Source organism: Nelusetta ayraudi, unplaced genomic scaffold (genome assembly GCF_046127955.1).
Source record: "Nelusetta ayraudi isolate G7.1 ecotype Tasmania unplaced genomic scaffold, CSIRO-AGI_Nayr_v1 ptg000034l, whole genome shotgun sequence".
NCBI classification, from domain to species: Eukaryota; Metazoa; Chordata; class Actinopteri; order Tetraodontiformes; family Monacanthidae; genus Nelusetta; species Nelusetta ayraudi.
The window spans coordinates 1,094,346-1,107,331 of NW_027466084.1; the positions used below are offsets into that span (position 1 = coordinate 1,094,346).

General features: G+C 43.9%; 2 protein-coding genes across 3 annotated transcripts; both read right to left on the reverse strand.

Moving 5' to 3' along the window:
• Window positions 1-5,830: 5,830 nt before the first annotated feature.
• LOC142892294 (SUMO-conjugating enzyme UBC9-like) lies at window positions 5,831-9,534 on the reverse strand. Of its 2 annotated transcripts, none has more exons than XM_076032331.1 (7): window positions 9,232-9,534; window positions 8,904-8,989; window positions 8,734-8,817; window positions 8,244-8,316; window positions 7,807-7,916; window positions 7,510-7,589; window positions 5,831-7,155 (listed from the first exon to the last, which is right to left on the reverse strand). In XM_076032331.1, the coding sequence occupies exons 2-7, from the start codon at window positions 8,967-8,969 to the stop codon at window positions 7,092-7,094; spliced, it is 477 nt and encodes a 158-aa protein (XP_075888446.1). In that variant the 5' UTR covers window positions 8,970-8,989; window positions 9,232-9,534; the 3' UTR covers window positions 5,831-7,091. The 2 variants fall into 2 exon arrangements, with proteins under 2 accessions (XP_075888446.1, XP_075888447.1); XM_076032332.1 differs by having other exon boundaries at window positions 9,506-9,530.
• Window positions 9,535-10,838: 1,304 nt separating this feature from the next.
• On the reverse strand, window positions 10,839-12,859 carry LOC142892291 (3-mercaptopyruvate sulfurtransferase-like). The gene is made up of 2 exons (XM_076032328.1): window positions 12,000-12,859; window positions 10,839-11,338 (listed from the first exon to the last, which is right to left on the reverse strand). The coding sequence occupies exons 1-2, from the start codon at window positions 12,694-12,696 to the stop codon at window positions 11,046-11,048; spliced, it is 990 nt and encodes a 329-aa protein (XP_075888443.1). The 5' UTR covers window positions 12,697-12,859; the 3' UTR covers window positions 10,839-11,045.
• Between the last annotated feature and the right edge of the window lie 127 nt (window positions 12,860-12,986).

Consider the following 12,986-nt stretch of genomic DNA (forward strand, 5'->3'; position numbering starts at 1 on the left):
TCTCTACCTTTTCAACCCCTCCACAGCCCCCCCCACCCCCACCCCCACCCCCACCAAAGTGCCCAGTGACATTTTCCACTTGTGACCGCAGCCCCTGCCTTTGTGTCTTGACAGGAAGCCCTCCGCCGAGCTGTGAGTGACAACGAGAGCGCCGTTTACAGGGGCCCCTGGGTGCTGGAGGAGGGGGGGGGGGGGGGTGGCGGTGGAGGGAAGCTAGGTTTTTCAACGAAGCCCCTCCTCCTCCTCCACTCACTCACTCACCAGCTACCTGGACTCGACAAAACAACAGGGTTTTTTTTTCTCTCTCTCTCTCTCTCTCTCTCTCTCTCTCTCTCTCTCTCTCTCCCTCCCTCCCTCTCTCTCTCTCTCTCCCTCTCTCCTCCCGTCGACAAACAAGAAACGCAGCGCGCGGCCACATCCGGTTTCAATCGCAATGTTGGGTGGCTTCTATAAAGGCAGGCCCGCACGTATGAAGTGGTTTGCGTCAATGAAAAACCGCCTTTAAAATGAAGATTCTGGGGATTAAGGAGGCCAAAGACGCTACATTTAGAAACGTGGGGTTTCATTTATGTATTATATACAGTGGCAGAGCGGCGGCAGCCGCGGCCGCAGCGTGAGCTGTACGGTGGGGCTCGAGTGAAGTGCCACCGCCGCCGCTGCCGCCGCCGCCGCTGCTGCTGCTGTGGAACCAAGTCAAACAACAAAGCGGAGATGAGAGACACACGTCGAGGTGACGAGTGGAGCACTGGGCCCCGAGGCCAAATGTCAGCGCGAGCACACGCGCGGGACTGCAGTCGACACAAAAGGCATTGGTTGCTGGCGTGGGAGGGCGTGGGGGGTGGACAGCAGACATTGTGCAACGCGGCCTTCGACGCGCGGGGACCTGTGCAAACCGCAGGGTAGAGTAAGTACATGTGCAGGTTACTGTACTCGGGTAGCTTTTAAAGGCAGCTGTTTTACTTTTGCTCCCTGAGTTTGCACACACAGATGTCTGCGCTTTCCGCTCACGGCATTACTTTTGCATTTAAAAGTGTTCAAAAGATAAAATTTCTGTTTAGAGTAATTTGCTTAGTATGTACATTATGGTTGCTGTTGCTTGAAGTGGGGCTGTTTGACTTTGTTTATTGCTTGTGTGGCTGAATATTAGACTGGATCATATTTTAGAGGGGGGTTATTTATTTTAGGGTTCACTGTTAACTGTTTTTTTTTTATTATAGAGAAATATAAGCATGTAGAAAATAATTGGACGTGGAAGTGTCAACATCCAAGAATGGCTCAACGGTCATGACTATTACTGAAGACAGTTTGTTGTACTGCAGTAACAAAAAAAAAAGAAGAAGAAGAAAAGAAAAAAGAATAGAATTGAACGCACCGAAGCTTTTAAACTTTTGCAAAATTATCAACAATTCAATTTGGCTCATGGCAAAAAAAAATGTTTTACTTTTTACCGAGTGCACTTCAGAACCTGTACTTTCCTACTTCTACCTGAGTACAGGAGTCCAATCAGTACTTTCACTTTAGCATTTACACTTTTAAGTGTAGAGAAAGTGAACATTGTTGCCACCTCTGCGATTAACACGTGCAAGACGATGCAAAGGCACGACACTCAAAGTGGCGCGTTTTTGCACGAGGAGGCGCAGCGGGGGACAGGAAGGAGTGGACCGGACCTGCTGCTAACCTCCTTTACTGTGGACAGAGAGGTTTCGCTGCCGAGGTGACCACAGCACACTGTAGAGTGCTGGGAACAACCCCCCCCCGCCCTCCCATCAGCAGACCACTGAGGCCCTGGTTTGGGGGGAGAGAAGGGAGGGGTAGCAAAGGGCGAAAGAAGAAGAGGTCGTTTGCAAAGAGCAATGGCAAACTCTTGACAGTTTCCTTCAGCGCAGTTTTAACACTCAAAGTTGTTTATTGACTCATGCACCAGAAGAGTCAGATACGACAGTGAGTACATTTCCTGTGAATTAAAGGGGGCCAGACTCGACTGAGCTCGATATCCTGTGGTGTGCGAAACCTCAACGTCAAGCCGCCACGGCGCGATTGAAGGTCCGTGAAAAAGTCCCGCCTCGGGCTGAACATGACTGACGCTAGCGGCAACTAGCTAAAGCGTATTCTGGCAAGTTTTTAATAATGTCTTGATCGCATCTGGTACGTTTCCCCCAAAAGCTAAACCTGGATGCCAGGGGTCGCAGGTTGGGAAACTAGCAAGACACTGCACATCACAAAAAAAACGAAAAAAGAAAAAGCCAAAGCAAGTAACGGGGCCCCTTGTTTTCTAAACGGTGGCGGTGGGAATAAAACTCCCCCCAGCCACCCAATGATTCTATCAAAATGATAAACAAACAAACAAACAAACAAACAAACAAACAAACAGAAAATCAGACCCAAAGCAAAAGTGAAGTGGGAGTCACTGGTAGACGAAAAATGGGAACCAAAACTGGCAACAACAACAACAACAACAACAACAACAACAACAACAAAAAAAAAAAATCTCAGAATATGCAGAAAGCCAACTGATGTGCGGTGCCCCAATTCAGGGTCTGCATCCCTCAGCCGGTGGGTCCTTCGGGGGACGAACCCAAACCCTCCTCCCCGGTAACCATATGGGACGGTCTCGCCTTTGGCGTATTTCCTGGTTGCGTCACCGCCGTTCCCTACGGCTGGCCAACCCCAGGGCTGTGTCTCAATTCAGGGTCTGCGTCCTTCGAAGCATGCATTTGAAAGGACGTTGCGTCATAGCACTGCGCGAAGGCTTGTCCCAATTCCCAAAAGTCCAACGGAGGCTCCAAATGCGCCCTCGAAAATGCGCCCCACTTTTAGCCGATTCCAAGGCTGCACCGCTACTATCCGTCGCGTCCTTCTGTTTGCTGCTGCAAAGCATCCTGGGATCCTGGTAAAATAAGCGGCACGTACTGGCAAAGACACAATGTATAAATTTAAGTGTTGAAATCTCACATAAAATATTCCGTTTTTTAACGTAGGGTTTTTACTTATTTGAACATCCAACGCCATCGTTGGTTGGCGAACCAAAGGTTAGCTTGATGCTATGAAAACGTCACTTCCGGGGTTGGCCAGCAGGAGGGAACGGCGGTGACGCAACCAGGAAATACGCCGAAGGCCAGACTGAGGGAGAACGTCACAGGTGCAGCCAATAGCTACTGATGAGCAAGGAAACCTGTGACCTAGATTTTGGATCTCTGTCCATACAACGTCGTGCCACGAGTACCGGGAGGGAACCCACACAGACGCTGCGAGAACGTGCAAACTCCAGTCGGGGGGGGTTGAACCTGCAACCTTCTCACTGTGCTTTTCTTCACTGTGGAAAGCCGAGATTTACATTTTCGCAGACACAAGGCGACGGAGGTCACGCGGACGATGTAGTCAAATGACATTTTGCACTGATTTCGTCGATGACCTTGTGCGTTGAGGTAGAGGTCGGCCACAAATTCTGCCTTACACGTTTCAGTTGGCTGTCACTTCAAACACGCACCTGAGCCCTTGTGTGTGTGTGTGTGTGTGTGTGTGTGTATGTGCCCGCGTTACGGGGGAATCATATCAGATCTGCCATTTATGAATAGGCAACGATGCGAGAGGAAGCAGTTGGTCGTGGCAAATGCAACTTTCAGTGGTTTCTCAAGATCAACCTCCCGTTGCCTCTTTTCTTTTTTTAACACCCCACTTGGCAGAGACGAAAAACCTCACGACTGCGGCTGACATTCTGTGATTTGAGCAAATTTTGGAGCGGCGACCTTTTCTACATGTAAACAAGTGCACCGGCACTCAGATTTCGCAAAATAAGAACATAAAAGAGAGGAAAAGTGAACGACTGGCAGTGCCTTGTGTCTGATGTCTTTTTTTTTTTTTTATGCAGCCTAAATTTGACCTGACTGATCACTGCGCCAACCATCTAAATAAAACAATACTATGTTCATTAAAATAATATTGGGCATATTGTAGTAAATATATTTAATATAATTAAAAAATATATATTCATATAATAAATAAAAATATTTAAACCATATTTAGGGTGTCTCTATTTTTGTCTCCCCCACGACGTTATAGCTCACCTACAGCATCGTTTGCGATCAAGTACAAATGGTCAGTTATGCAAATTAGACGATGACGTCATTTGGCGACTTTTAGGACAGCCAATAGCGACTTTCCTTACCGGGGAGTTGGCAACGCTGATGCAGAGTGCTCAAACGCGAACAAAATAAAACAAAGAAAACAATTGGAAGTTGTTCTTTTTTTTTTTTTTTTACGTTATTATTACCAAATTTTTTCTATAAGTGGCCCGTGCACTAAAATGATCTGGTGAGATTCATCTCACTGTCCGAAACAAATGGGGGAGGGGGGGGGGGGGGGAGAGAGAGCGAGAGAGCGAGAGAGAGAGAGAGAGAGTGAGCTTCTCCAAACTAAACTAAACTAACTATCAAAGTCAAATAAATACACCACGCGTCGGCGTCTGTCAGACAGATGAGCCTCGATCCTGCGAGCGCTACGTCGCAGCTGGACGACATCCTCACACGGAGCAAAGAAGGTTTGAATGTACGAGAAGAGATCATGAAAGCTGTCAAGTGGTAGTAAACTGGGCGCGCTAATAGGAAACACATCCATATAGATGTACAGTATACACTGTATGCGTTTCCTATAGAAATCGAAGCAGCTGGATTAAGGACGACTTCAAGGCAGAAATCTCAAACATCCGTTTGAAGGGTTTTCCTTCTGGGTGGTTGCCAGATTCGTTCAAGGGCCAGTTGGCGTCCTCTCCACTGTGTTGCTGAGTCTTCGGTAGCAAAATTAGCCACTCAGTCGCTAATTTAAATCCCAAAAAGCCCCTATGAAGTCTCTGCGACTGCACCAGATATGGTTTGCATCATGCAGGTTTTTTTTTTTTTTGAGTGTTTTTATTTTTTATTTTTTTGATGTAGAATGTGTGTGTGTGTGTGTGTGTGTGTGTGTGTGTGTGTGTGTGTGTGAGTCCATATGAACGCTCCCCTGCAGTCAACATTCATACAGCTCACTATGAACAATGTAACTGACATTTTCTGTTACATATGTGCTTTTCCTTGGATCCATTTTTACAGGCTGCTTGGTGTGTTCTTGTTTTTCAGTGTGGAAATACAGTACATAGGTTTAACATGTTAAACTTACTGAAGGGCCGAAGGCAAAGATGCACTGCGGGTGGTGGTGATGGTTGTTGTTTTTATGTATATATATATATATATATATATATATATATATATATATATATATATATATAAAAAAATTCTCACCAATGCATAATGCAACAAATTCTGTTAGCGCCTTGCAAACAGAACTCAGAACTCTTTTTTTTTTTACATGGTGTTTTTGAAAGTGTCTATTTTCTCTCGTTTTTTTTTTTACTTGTGGTCAAACTGAGATCATAAACACTTCACTGGGGACGGACCCAAATGAAGGTGTCACATTTCTTCTTTAGGATGTTGTGCAAGCAACCTCGGGACATTACATCAGCTTTCGTTTCTTGTCTAGGCAGGCACGAATACAATTGATTTTATTTTTCTGCCATTTCGTGAGCCAGGTCAACGTGATCGGTGACCGCACGTCACGCCGGCCGTCTGTTTTGCACAAATAAACGACCATATAAGGGGGGTGTTTGGTTGCGCTGAGTGAAAGCACACACTTGCCCCTCCCATCGCCTGAGAAACAGGGCTCGTTTCAAATTCAGGACGCCTTACTCGGAATGTCTCTAGGCAGACTTGCAAGTGCATCCAATAACGTTGCCCCGTAGTTTCTACCCAGTTTCTTGAAAAAAACAAAAAAAAAAACAAAAAAAAAACAGACACTCAACTTTATTTCACAATTGTATGCCATTTATTGTGTTCTTCGTTATAACACCACACACAAATGTCAACTGGCTAAAACAATATAAAACATAACTTCCACAATATTTCATTATTTATATTATTTACATGCACTCGTGTATTCAGTCAGGTCTTTGTTTTCTCTCAAGTGCTTTTTTTTTTTATTTCTCTATCCATATTTCGTGCTGGTTGAGAGGCCATTGTGATGAGGATCCATCAGCTTTGTTTGTTAAAAAGATCAGCCTTTTTTTTTTCTCCGTTTGTTTCTTTTTAAAAGTCAATGCGGGTTTGCCATTACCGTGGAAGAATTGTGGAATAAAAATGACTCATGGTTGGTGGTGGTGGTGGTGGTGGTGTCGATTTGAACCCGTGGAAAGCCAGAACACGTGTGTTACTACAGATTTGTATGTTGTCGTTTTTTTTTTGTTTTTTTTTCTGATAACAGTTCTCTTCCGTCTCATTCTGTCTCATTTGGAGCAGCAGCAGCTGACACGCTGGCGGTGAAAAACAGATCAGGCTCATCACCGTCACGGACAAACATTTCCACTCTCAGTTGAACACTCACAATTTTTTTTTTTTGTCGCTTTTTTTTTTTTTTTTTTAACTCACTGCAGTAATGGATGATTTCAAAGATGAGTCGTTGTCGTAGTTGCACAATCTTGACCCACGCAAAAATTGGTTGCAAGCCTATAATCAACGGCCACTTCCCTCTTTACCTCCGCTGATCCTTATTGATACAAGAAGACTTTACAATCTTTGCTGCTTTAGGAGAAAACTGGAAGGTCGAGAGTAAACAGAATCTCCTCCGCCACGACTCACTGACAATCACACAGCGAGCGCCGCGTCGGGTGCGAACCTCGTATCTACAGCGTTGTCGATGATACATTAACATGACTAACATTATTAATGGAAGCTTGAGTGAGCGAAGCAGCACTCATGGTAAAATCGAAGGTGTGGACTATACAAAGAGTTACAAATAGCAAACGTTGCGTTTGACAGCTATATGCATCAAGAATGCATCCATATTTCTGAAAGACAGGTAAAATTAAAGTTTCCTTGTTTACCAATGGAAGGAAAAAAAAAAGGAAAAGGGAAAGAAAAAGGACAGGCTTGTTATGTCGCCTGTGAAGCAGGATAATAATACTTAAAACTCAATTCTTGTTGGAGTGGTCCTTCTGAAGCTGCCCGCCCCCCCTGTTTGCTTGTCACGAGAGGCAGACCAGGTGGGATGGAGGCCGGCGCTCCTCTTTATGTGGGTGCAAACTTCTTGGCTTGTGTCCGGACCCGCTTCTCATAGTCCATCCTGTTCTGACTGAAACACGCAGAAGACAGGGAGAGGTTTTCACTCGCGATGCGGCTACTCGTGCAGGAGTGCGCGTACGGTATCTCAGAACGCTAACTTAACCCCGAATATTGAGCTTAATCGCAACAGGATGTGAATGTAAACGGCGCCGCTTCCGATTGCTTTGATAAACGTCGACATTCGTGAACAGCCGTTCACGCCACACTCGGCTCACCTGCTCATGATAAATCTGAATCAGTGATGAAATATTTGAGGTGTGTGGTACATCAAAGCAGAAGGAAAGAGGGGGTGGCGGCGGTGCGCGTGCGTGCGGAGGGTCTACAACCAAAAACCATGACGGCAGCCCAGACCGAGAACACCCACCAGTAGATTGTGTAAGCCTCTGCTTGTGCTGGGTCTTGGATGTTTGGCTCGTTCAGCAGCTCCTGGATGCCCAGGAGGATCTGAAAACAAGGGCGAAAGTTGTCTTTGTCAGAGGGCACGAAGATCGCTTTTTCACAAAACACAACCATGATTTAAAGTGCTTGTCAGGATCGCGCGCAAAAAAATATTGAAAGACTATTTTATTTCCGAAAGGTCTTGTCTGATGGTAAGTTACAGCACATTTGGCCCCTCCTGGATTCACAAGATTAAGAAAAATAAATAAATCTGTGGCCAAACCTGTTTGATGGTGATGGCAGGCCTCCAGTCTTTGTCCTCCTCCAGGATTGACAGACACACGGTGCCAGATGGGTAGACATTTGGGTGGAATATTGGTGGCTCAAACTTGCCTGGGTTGTGGCAATTTAAGATAAAACATGTAAGATTAAAATTACTTTTTTATTTTTTCATTTTTTTTTTGTGAAGATTAAAATAAACTGATAAAAGTAAATAAATAATAATACATGAAAAATAATATAAATAAAAGAATAAATACATTTTGTTTATATATAATTAAAATAAAAGATAAATAGATCTGTACATTAAGATACAAATGAAGAGATGATTGGCCTGCCATACTTCTATGATAACAGCTGCACAGAACTTTGACAAATGATCATGTTCCATTTTGTCTAGCCTAAAAAAAAAAAAAAACATGCGCCATGAGTGTTACTCACATTTGGGTGGTGAGGAAGGGTAGTCATCCTTGAACAGCATTCTGAGTTTGTAGAGTCCTCCCTCCCATAAAGTCTACAAATTAAATCAATAAAAACATCATCGTTATGCCGTACATGTCTCTTAAACAACAAAACGTAATACAGACCAAAAGACAGGAACAGACGTGGAGCCATTGTGTTGACGTGTGATCTAATTATAGCAAATAAAAAATATAATTCCTGTCTTTTGTCTTTCCTTGAGACGTGACCAGTGTTTCCCCCTGCGCAACAACTTCTTTATTTGCATACCTATGTGTAAAGCTTATGACATTCTACAGTGTGTTTTTAGACACTGTATTGCTGTTTCGTGGTAAAACTGACTTTGTTCATAGCTGTCAAATAAAAATAAAAATTCATATCCCATGAAGTCATCATGCGGATGGATCGTCATCAGGAAATTAAACAATACTTATTTTAACGTAGTTCCTCAACAGGTCAAGAACTGACTTACTCCTTTTTTCCCAGGGATGGCACACTCCCAGTTCATCAAATTCATAGTTCCATCGGGATTTTTTGTGGGAACTGCGACAAAACCCTGCAATACAAACAGTAAATAAATATGGACGTGTAGAAAACCAGTGGCAGGAGCTAATGAGTTTAGATGGTCAAAGTGGCGCTTACAAAAGGGTGGTCTTTTCTCCAGGCTTTACGCTCCTGGGACAGTCTGCTAAGAGCGATGCCAGACATTGCTGCTCATCAACGCCCCCCTGTGGAAAATAACGCACATGAAATATTGATTATCAGATAGACACAAACGGACAATGTCGCTAAAACTAATTATTTGCCAATTTCACGTATTGTCTGTTCAATGCGATATATCGTATGTGGTTCGACAGCGTTAATAATGCGACCTCGAAAAGGGAGGTTATAGGAATACTTTACAGACCGCCAAAAAACAAAATCACCCGCAAAGCAAAAAAAAACACATTAATGTGACTACCGAACTTACCTATTTGTGTATTCAAAATAAATATCCGCGTAAGGTGGGTTTAGTGACTTCTGTTAGCTTGACTGTTCCCGCTAACGGTGTTCACTGTTGACGGCGACGGACAAAACACACCCTTTCACGGCCAGAACCACAACTAACGGGATAGTTAGGGCGTAAATGTCTGAACCGAACGATAGTTCGATGTTGTAAACATTCCTCAAACACACATATGAACATATAACATGGGTATCTTTTACAAATTCTAGAATGACCAAAACAATGTGGCTCGCAATACCTTCAGAGCTAGCAAAGAAGGACCCCAAATTGTTTATTTCGTAAGGACCTTCAGGCAGTTGTCGGGGCAGCCCGGTGGCTTACGTCAGAGGTTGTCGGCCATCTTTGGCATCGGTAAAGCAGAGTTTGCGCCTTTTTTTTTTCTTTTTCTTTTTCTTCTTCTTCTTCTTTTTTTATTTAATCAGCCAACCGTCTGACCAGCTTTCCTGCATCACTCGCATTTCACGCCCTCCCCTTCAGCTTTTGTATTCATATTATGTTTAATATTCGTTTTAAGTAATTTCTAACTTGGTATAAGATGTGTTAATGTATCAGCGTTTACTTTTACATTCTAAACAATTGGCACTTCATTTTCCTTTAATTAATGTGACTGGAAAACAGAGTGTTAGCTGTCTTTCCATGTATTTAATTTAGTTGAGGTAAAAACGTAATTGTTTTGCGTTCAGAACAAATGTCTTGCAATGAAACTGCCTGGATTCTGAATCAACTGGTTCAACTTCGATCAACATGTTCCAAATCAGGCATATATACCCACTCATACATCTACAATGTTTTGTTTGGTGTCCGCTTAGTTTTGCTGCCAAATTTTCATGCAGGATTGACCATACAAGTGATAGTCTTTATCATTATTATTATTATTATTATTATTATTATTATTATTATTATTATTATTATTATTATTATTTAGGGCTGATCTGTGAGTCAGTGGGTGGGAACAAATTACAATATTGACTCTAACCTAGCCATTGTTGGTGAGAGTGGTTTTGAATAAAACATTTTCCTGCAATGTGAGTTCCTACTTTCTTTTCTCTTCTCTATAAGTACGTAGCAACAGCTGACATCATCAACAGTGGTTGTGATTAATCTTCCCAGATGGATGACAACAAGACGAGAGTGATTATGCAAGGTCTTACGCAGGATAGCCTCAGACCACCTTAAAATGGGATTTTTGTCCAAGTTTTTTTTTTATTATTATAAATGTTATCAACTCAGATCCTAAATTCTAAACTTTGAAAATCGGGCATCTTTCGAGACACCTCAAATCAAGCACAGGAAGTGGCAAAAACTGGTTTTGATTTTGTCTGCATCAGCATCAATTAAACCCCGCCCCTCCACCTCACCCAGTGTGTTGTGTCGTAGCAAAAGCTGCAATATTTTTTAAAAGAAAGGTTGATTCATCAGGTATCAAAATCAGCATAAACATGAAAAATTTAATCAATTGCTCCTGAGGTTACAAACTATGTTTTTGAGCAGAGATCTGGATTTTTCCCTTTTGGCAATAGTAATTCTGTTTACTAAGTAATTGAAAGAAGTATGACGCTGTACATAAGATATCAGAAGTAAACGAGGCTCTACAGCTCATTTATTGTAACATACATAAGAGAATTTATCTATACAAATTTAGACAAGTTGCATATTGTTTTGCTTCCGTGGATTCTGTAACAGCTCACAGCGTGATGAAACATACACTGCTGAAGTAATATTAAATGACAGAACGCTGTGTTAGAAGTTTGCATTAATCATCCCCCGTGATGACTCATTCAGATTTTCTCTGCCTCTGAGATGATGAGATTCTGTGGTGCCATTTTAAACCACTCAGACCAGGAGCCATCATAAACACACACCCCAGGGTGCCCAAGCAGGTGAGCAGCCAAAACGACATGGCAAGCTGTCACGCCAGAACCACAGGTGGCCCACAGTGGCTTCTCCAGGTCCACCCCCGCCTCCTTGAACAGTTTGGACAGCACTTCTGTGTCCAGCTCCTTCCCGGAGGCATCCATGAAAGTAGGGAACGGCATGTTGATGGTACCAGGGAAATGGCCAGGCAATGTGTCTGTGAGGGGGGCCGAGAGGTGAGACAGTGAAAAATGAATATCTAATTGTTATTTTAACAGATCAAAAAGAGCTTTAAAGTATCATTACAGAAAGAAACACACTCCTTCTGGTGACTCGCTGTAATGTTTAAAGCTGCTAGCTGATATTTTTCCTGCTAACAGAATTAAGCATTGAGTTCTAAATGGAACTATAAAATAGTACAAGACCTTATATTTAAAATGAAAAGAAAAATCAAAGTGAAGTGGAACAAAACAACAACAACAACAACAACAACAAGAAAAACAAAAACAACAACACTGAAACGGATTGCATGTATCGAGTTGGTTAAGTAACCATAGGGTAATTATCTAATTGGTAAGCAGGTTGAACTTTGGGTTTGGATATTGCCAGTTTTAGGCAGGTTGCTACATTTTGGGGTATTCCAACTGGTGCAATAAGCAGCATTAGCCATGTGGCACTTTCCCATAGACAAGTAGCAAATCAGGATCGAGATGTCGGTCAAGGTCCCGAAAACAAATGACATTTGCGTCTCTGCAAAACCCCTGAACCGGCCTCTCTGCATAGTTACTGTTGCTAAGGTGGGATTGGACAGTAACCGTGGGGTCGAACTCACTTGGATTTTTTTTTATTATTTTTTTTTTGCATTGCCCCATACTCACCGTCTCTGGGCTCCGGCTCTATCCCCCGGTACCTCCCGGACGAGCGGGCATCCACCATCTGCACCGCTCCGCTCCTCGCGTTCTCCAGCACGTCTTCGTACGACTTCACCCACGACGTGTTCAGGCTCGCCTTGAACTCTCTGCGCTCAGGCTTGGAGTAATCAGCCGTCACCGGGTAGCCGTCTGCCAGCCAGTTCTTCAAGCCACCGTCCAACACCGAGACCAAGTTGTGACCGAACAGCCGGAACATCCACCACACTCGCGGGGCGCTGAACGAGCCGAAGTCGCTGGTGTCGTAAACGACGACGTGCGTGTCGTTCCCGATACCCAGGTCACCCACGTACTCTGAAAAGTGACGGGCACTGGGCAGCATGTGGTCCAAAGAGGACGCCTTGTCACTGCATTCGTCTATGTCAAAAAACGACGAGCCCGAGATGTGCTTTTGCGCGAATTCCGCCCTCGGGTCCCGCTTGGTTTTGGCGAGATACCAGGACGCGTCGAGGACGCGGAGACTCGGTCCGGTCAGGTTCTTCCTGAGGGTGTCAGCCAGCCACTGCCCAGACACCAGGGCTCGGGTGTGAGCCGCCATGACGAGGCACTGAGATGGGAAGTACAGGCTCCGAGCGCTAGAGGGGAATGTTCCCCGAGTGTGCCGCTGCTCTCTTCTGAGAAACGGGACAGTTACACATTTCCACATGTCCGCTCCAAAACCGTTAATGAGCGACAGTGAACCCAAGGTCACGCTCGTGTACGATGGTTTCGAACCATTTAAAGCCTCGCAGAATAGCTTTTCCAAGCTGTGTGCGTTTATAACGTGCAAATCCACAAAGTTGAAGTGTCCAATTGTTTTCTATTTTTTTTTTTTTTAATTAATTAGCTAGTGATGCTGCTTAGCAAAAACACATCGCCAAGTCAGAGGTATCATGAGTACATCAACACAATGTACTCAAAACACACACACACACACACACACACACACACACACAC

Excerpts from the sequence above, each read along its gene's own strand:
- LOC142892294 (XM_076032331.1), bottom strand. The coding sequence starts at position 8,969 with ATGTCTGGCATCGCTCTTAGCAGACTGTCCCAGGAGCGTAAAGCCTGG. Across the intron at positions 8,818-8,903 it reads GGAGAAAAGACCACCCTTTT|GGTTTTGTCGCAGTTCCCAC; the intron begins GTAAGCGCCACT and ends TTTGTATTGCAG. Across the intron at positions 7,156-7,509 it reads GAGGCTTACACAATCTACTG|TCAGAACAGGATGGACTATG; the intron begins GTGGGTGTTCTC and ends TGCGTGTTTCAG.
- LOC142892291 (XM_076032328.1), bottom strand. The coding sequence starts at position 12,696 with ATGTGGAAATGTGTAACTGTCCCGTTTCTCAGAAGAGAGCAGCGGCAC. Across the intron at positions 11,339-11,999 it reads AGAGCCGGAGCCCAGAGACG|ACACATTGCCTGGCCATTTC; the intron begins GTGAGTATGGGG and ends CCCCCCTCACAG.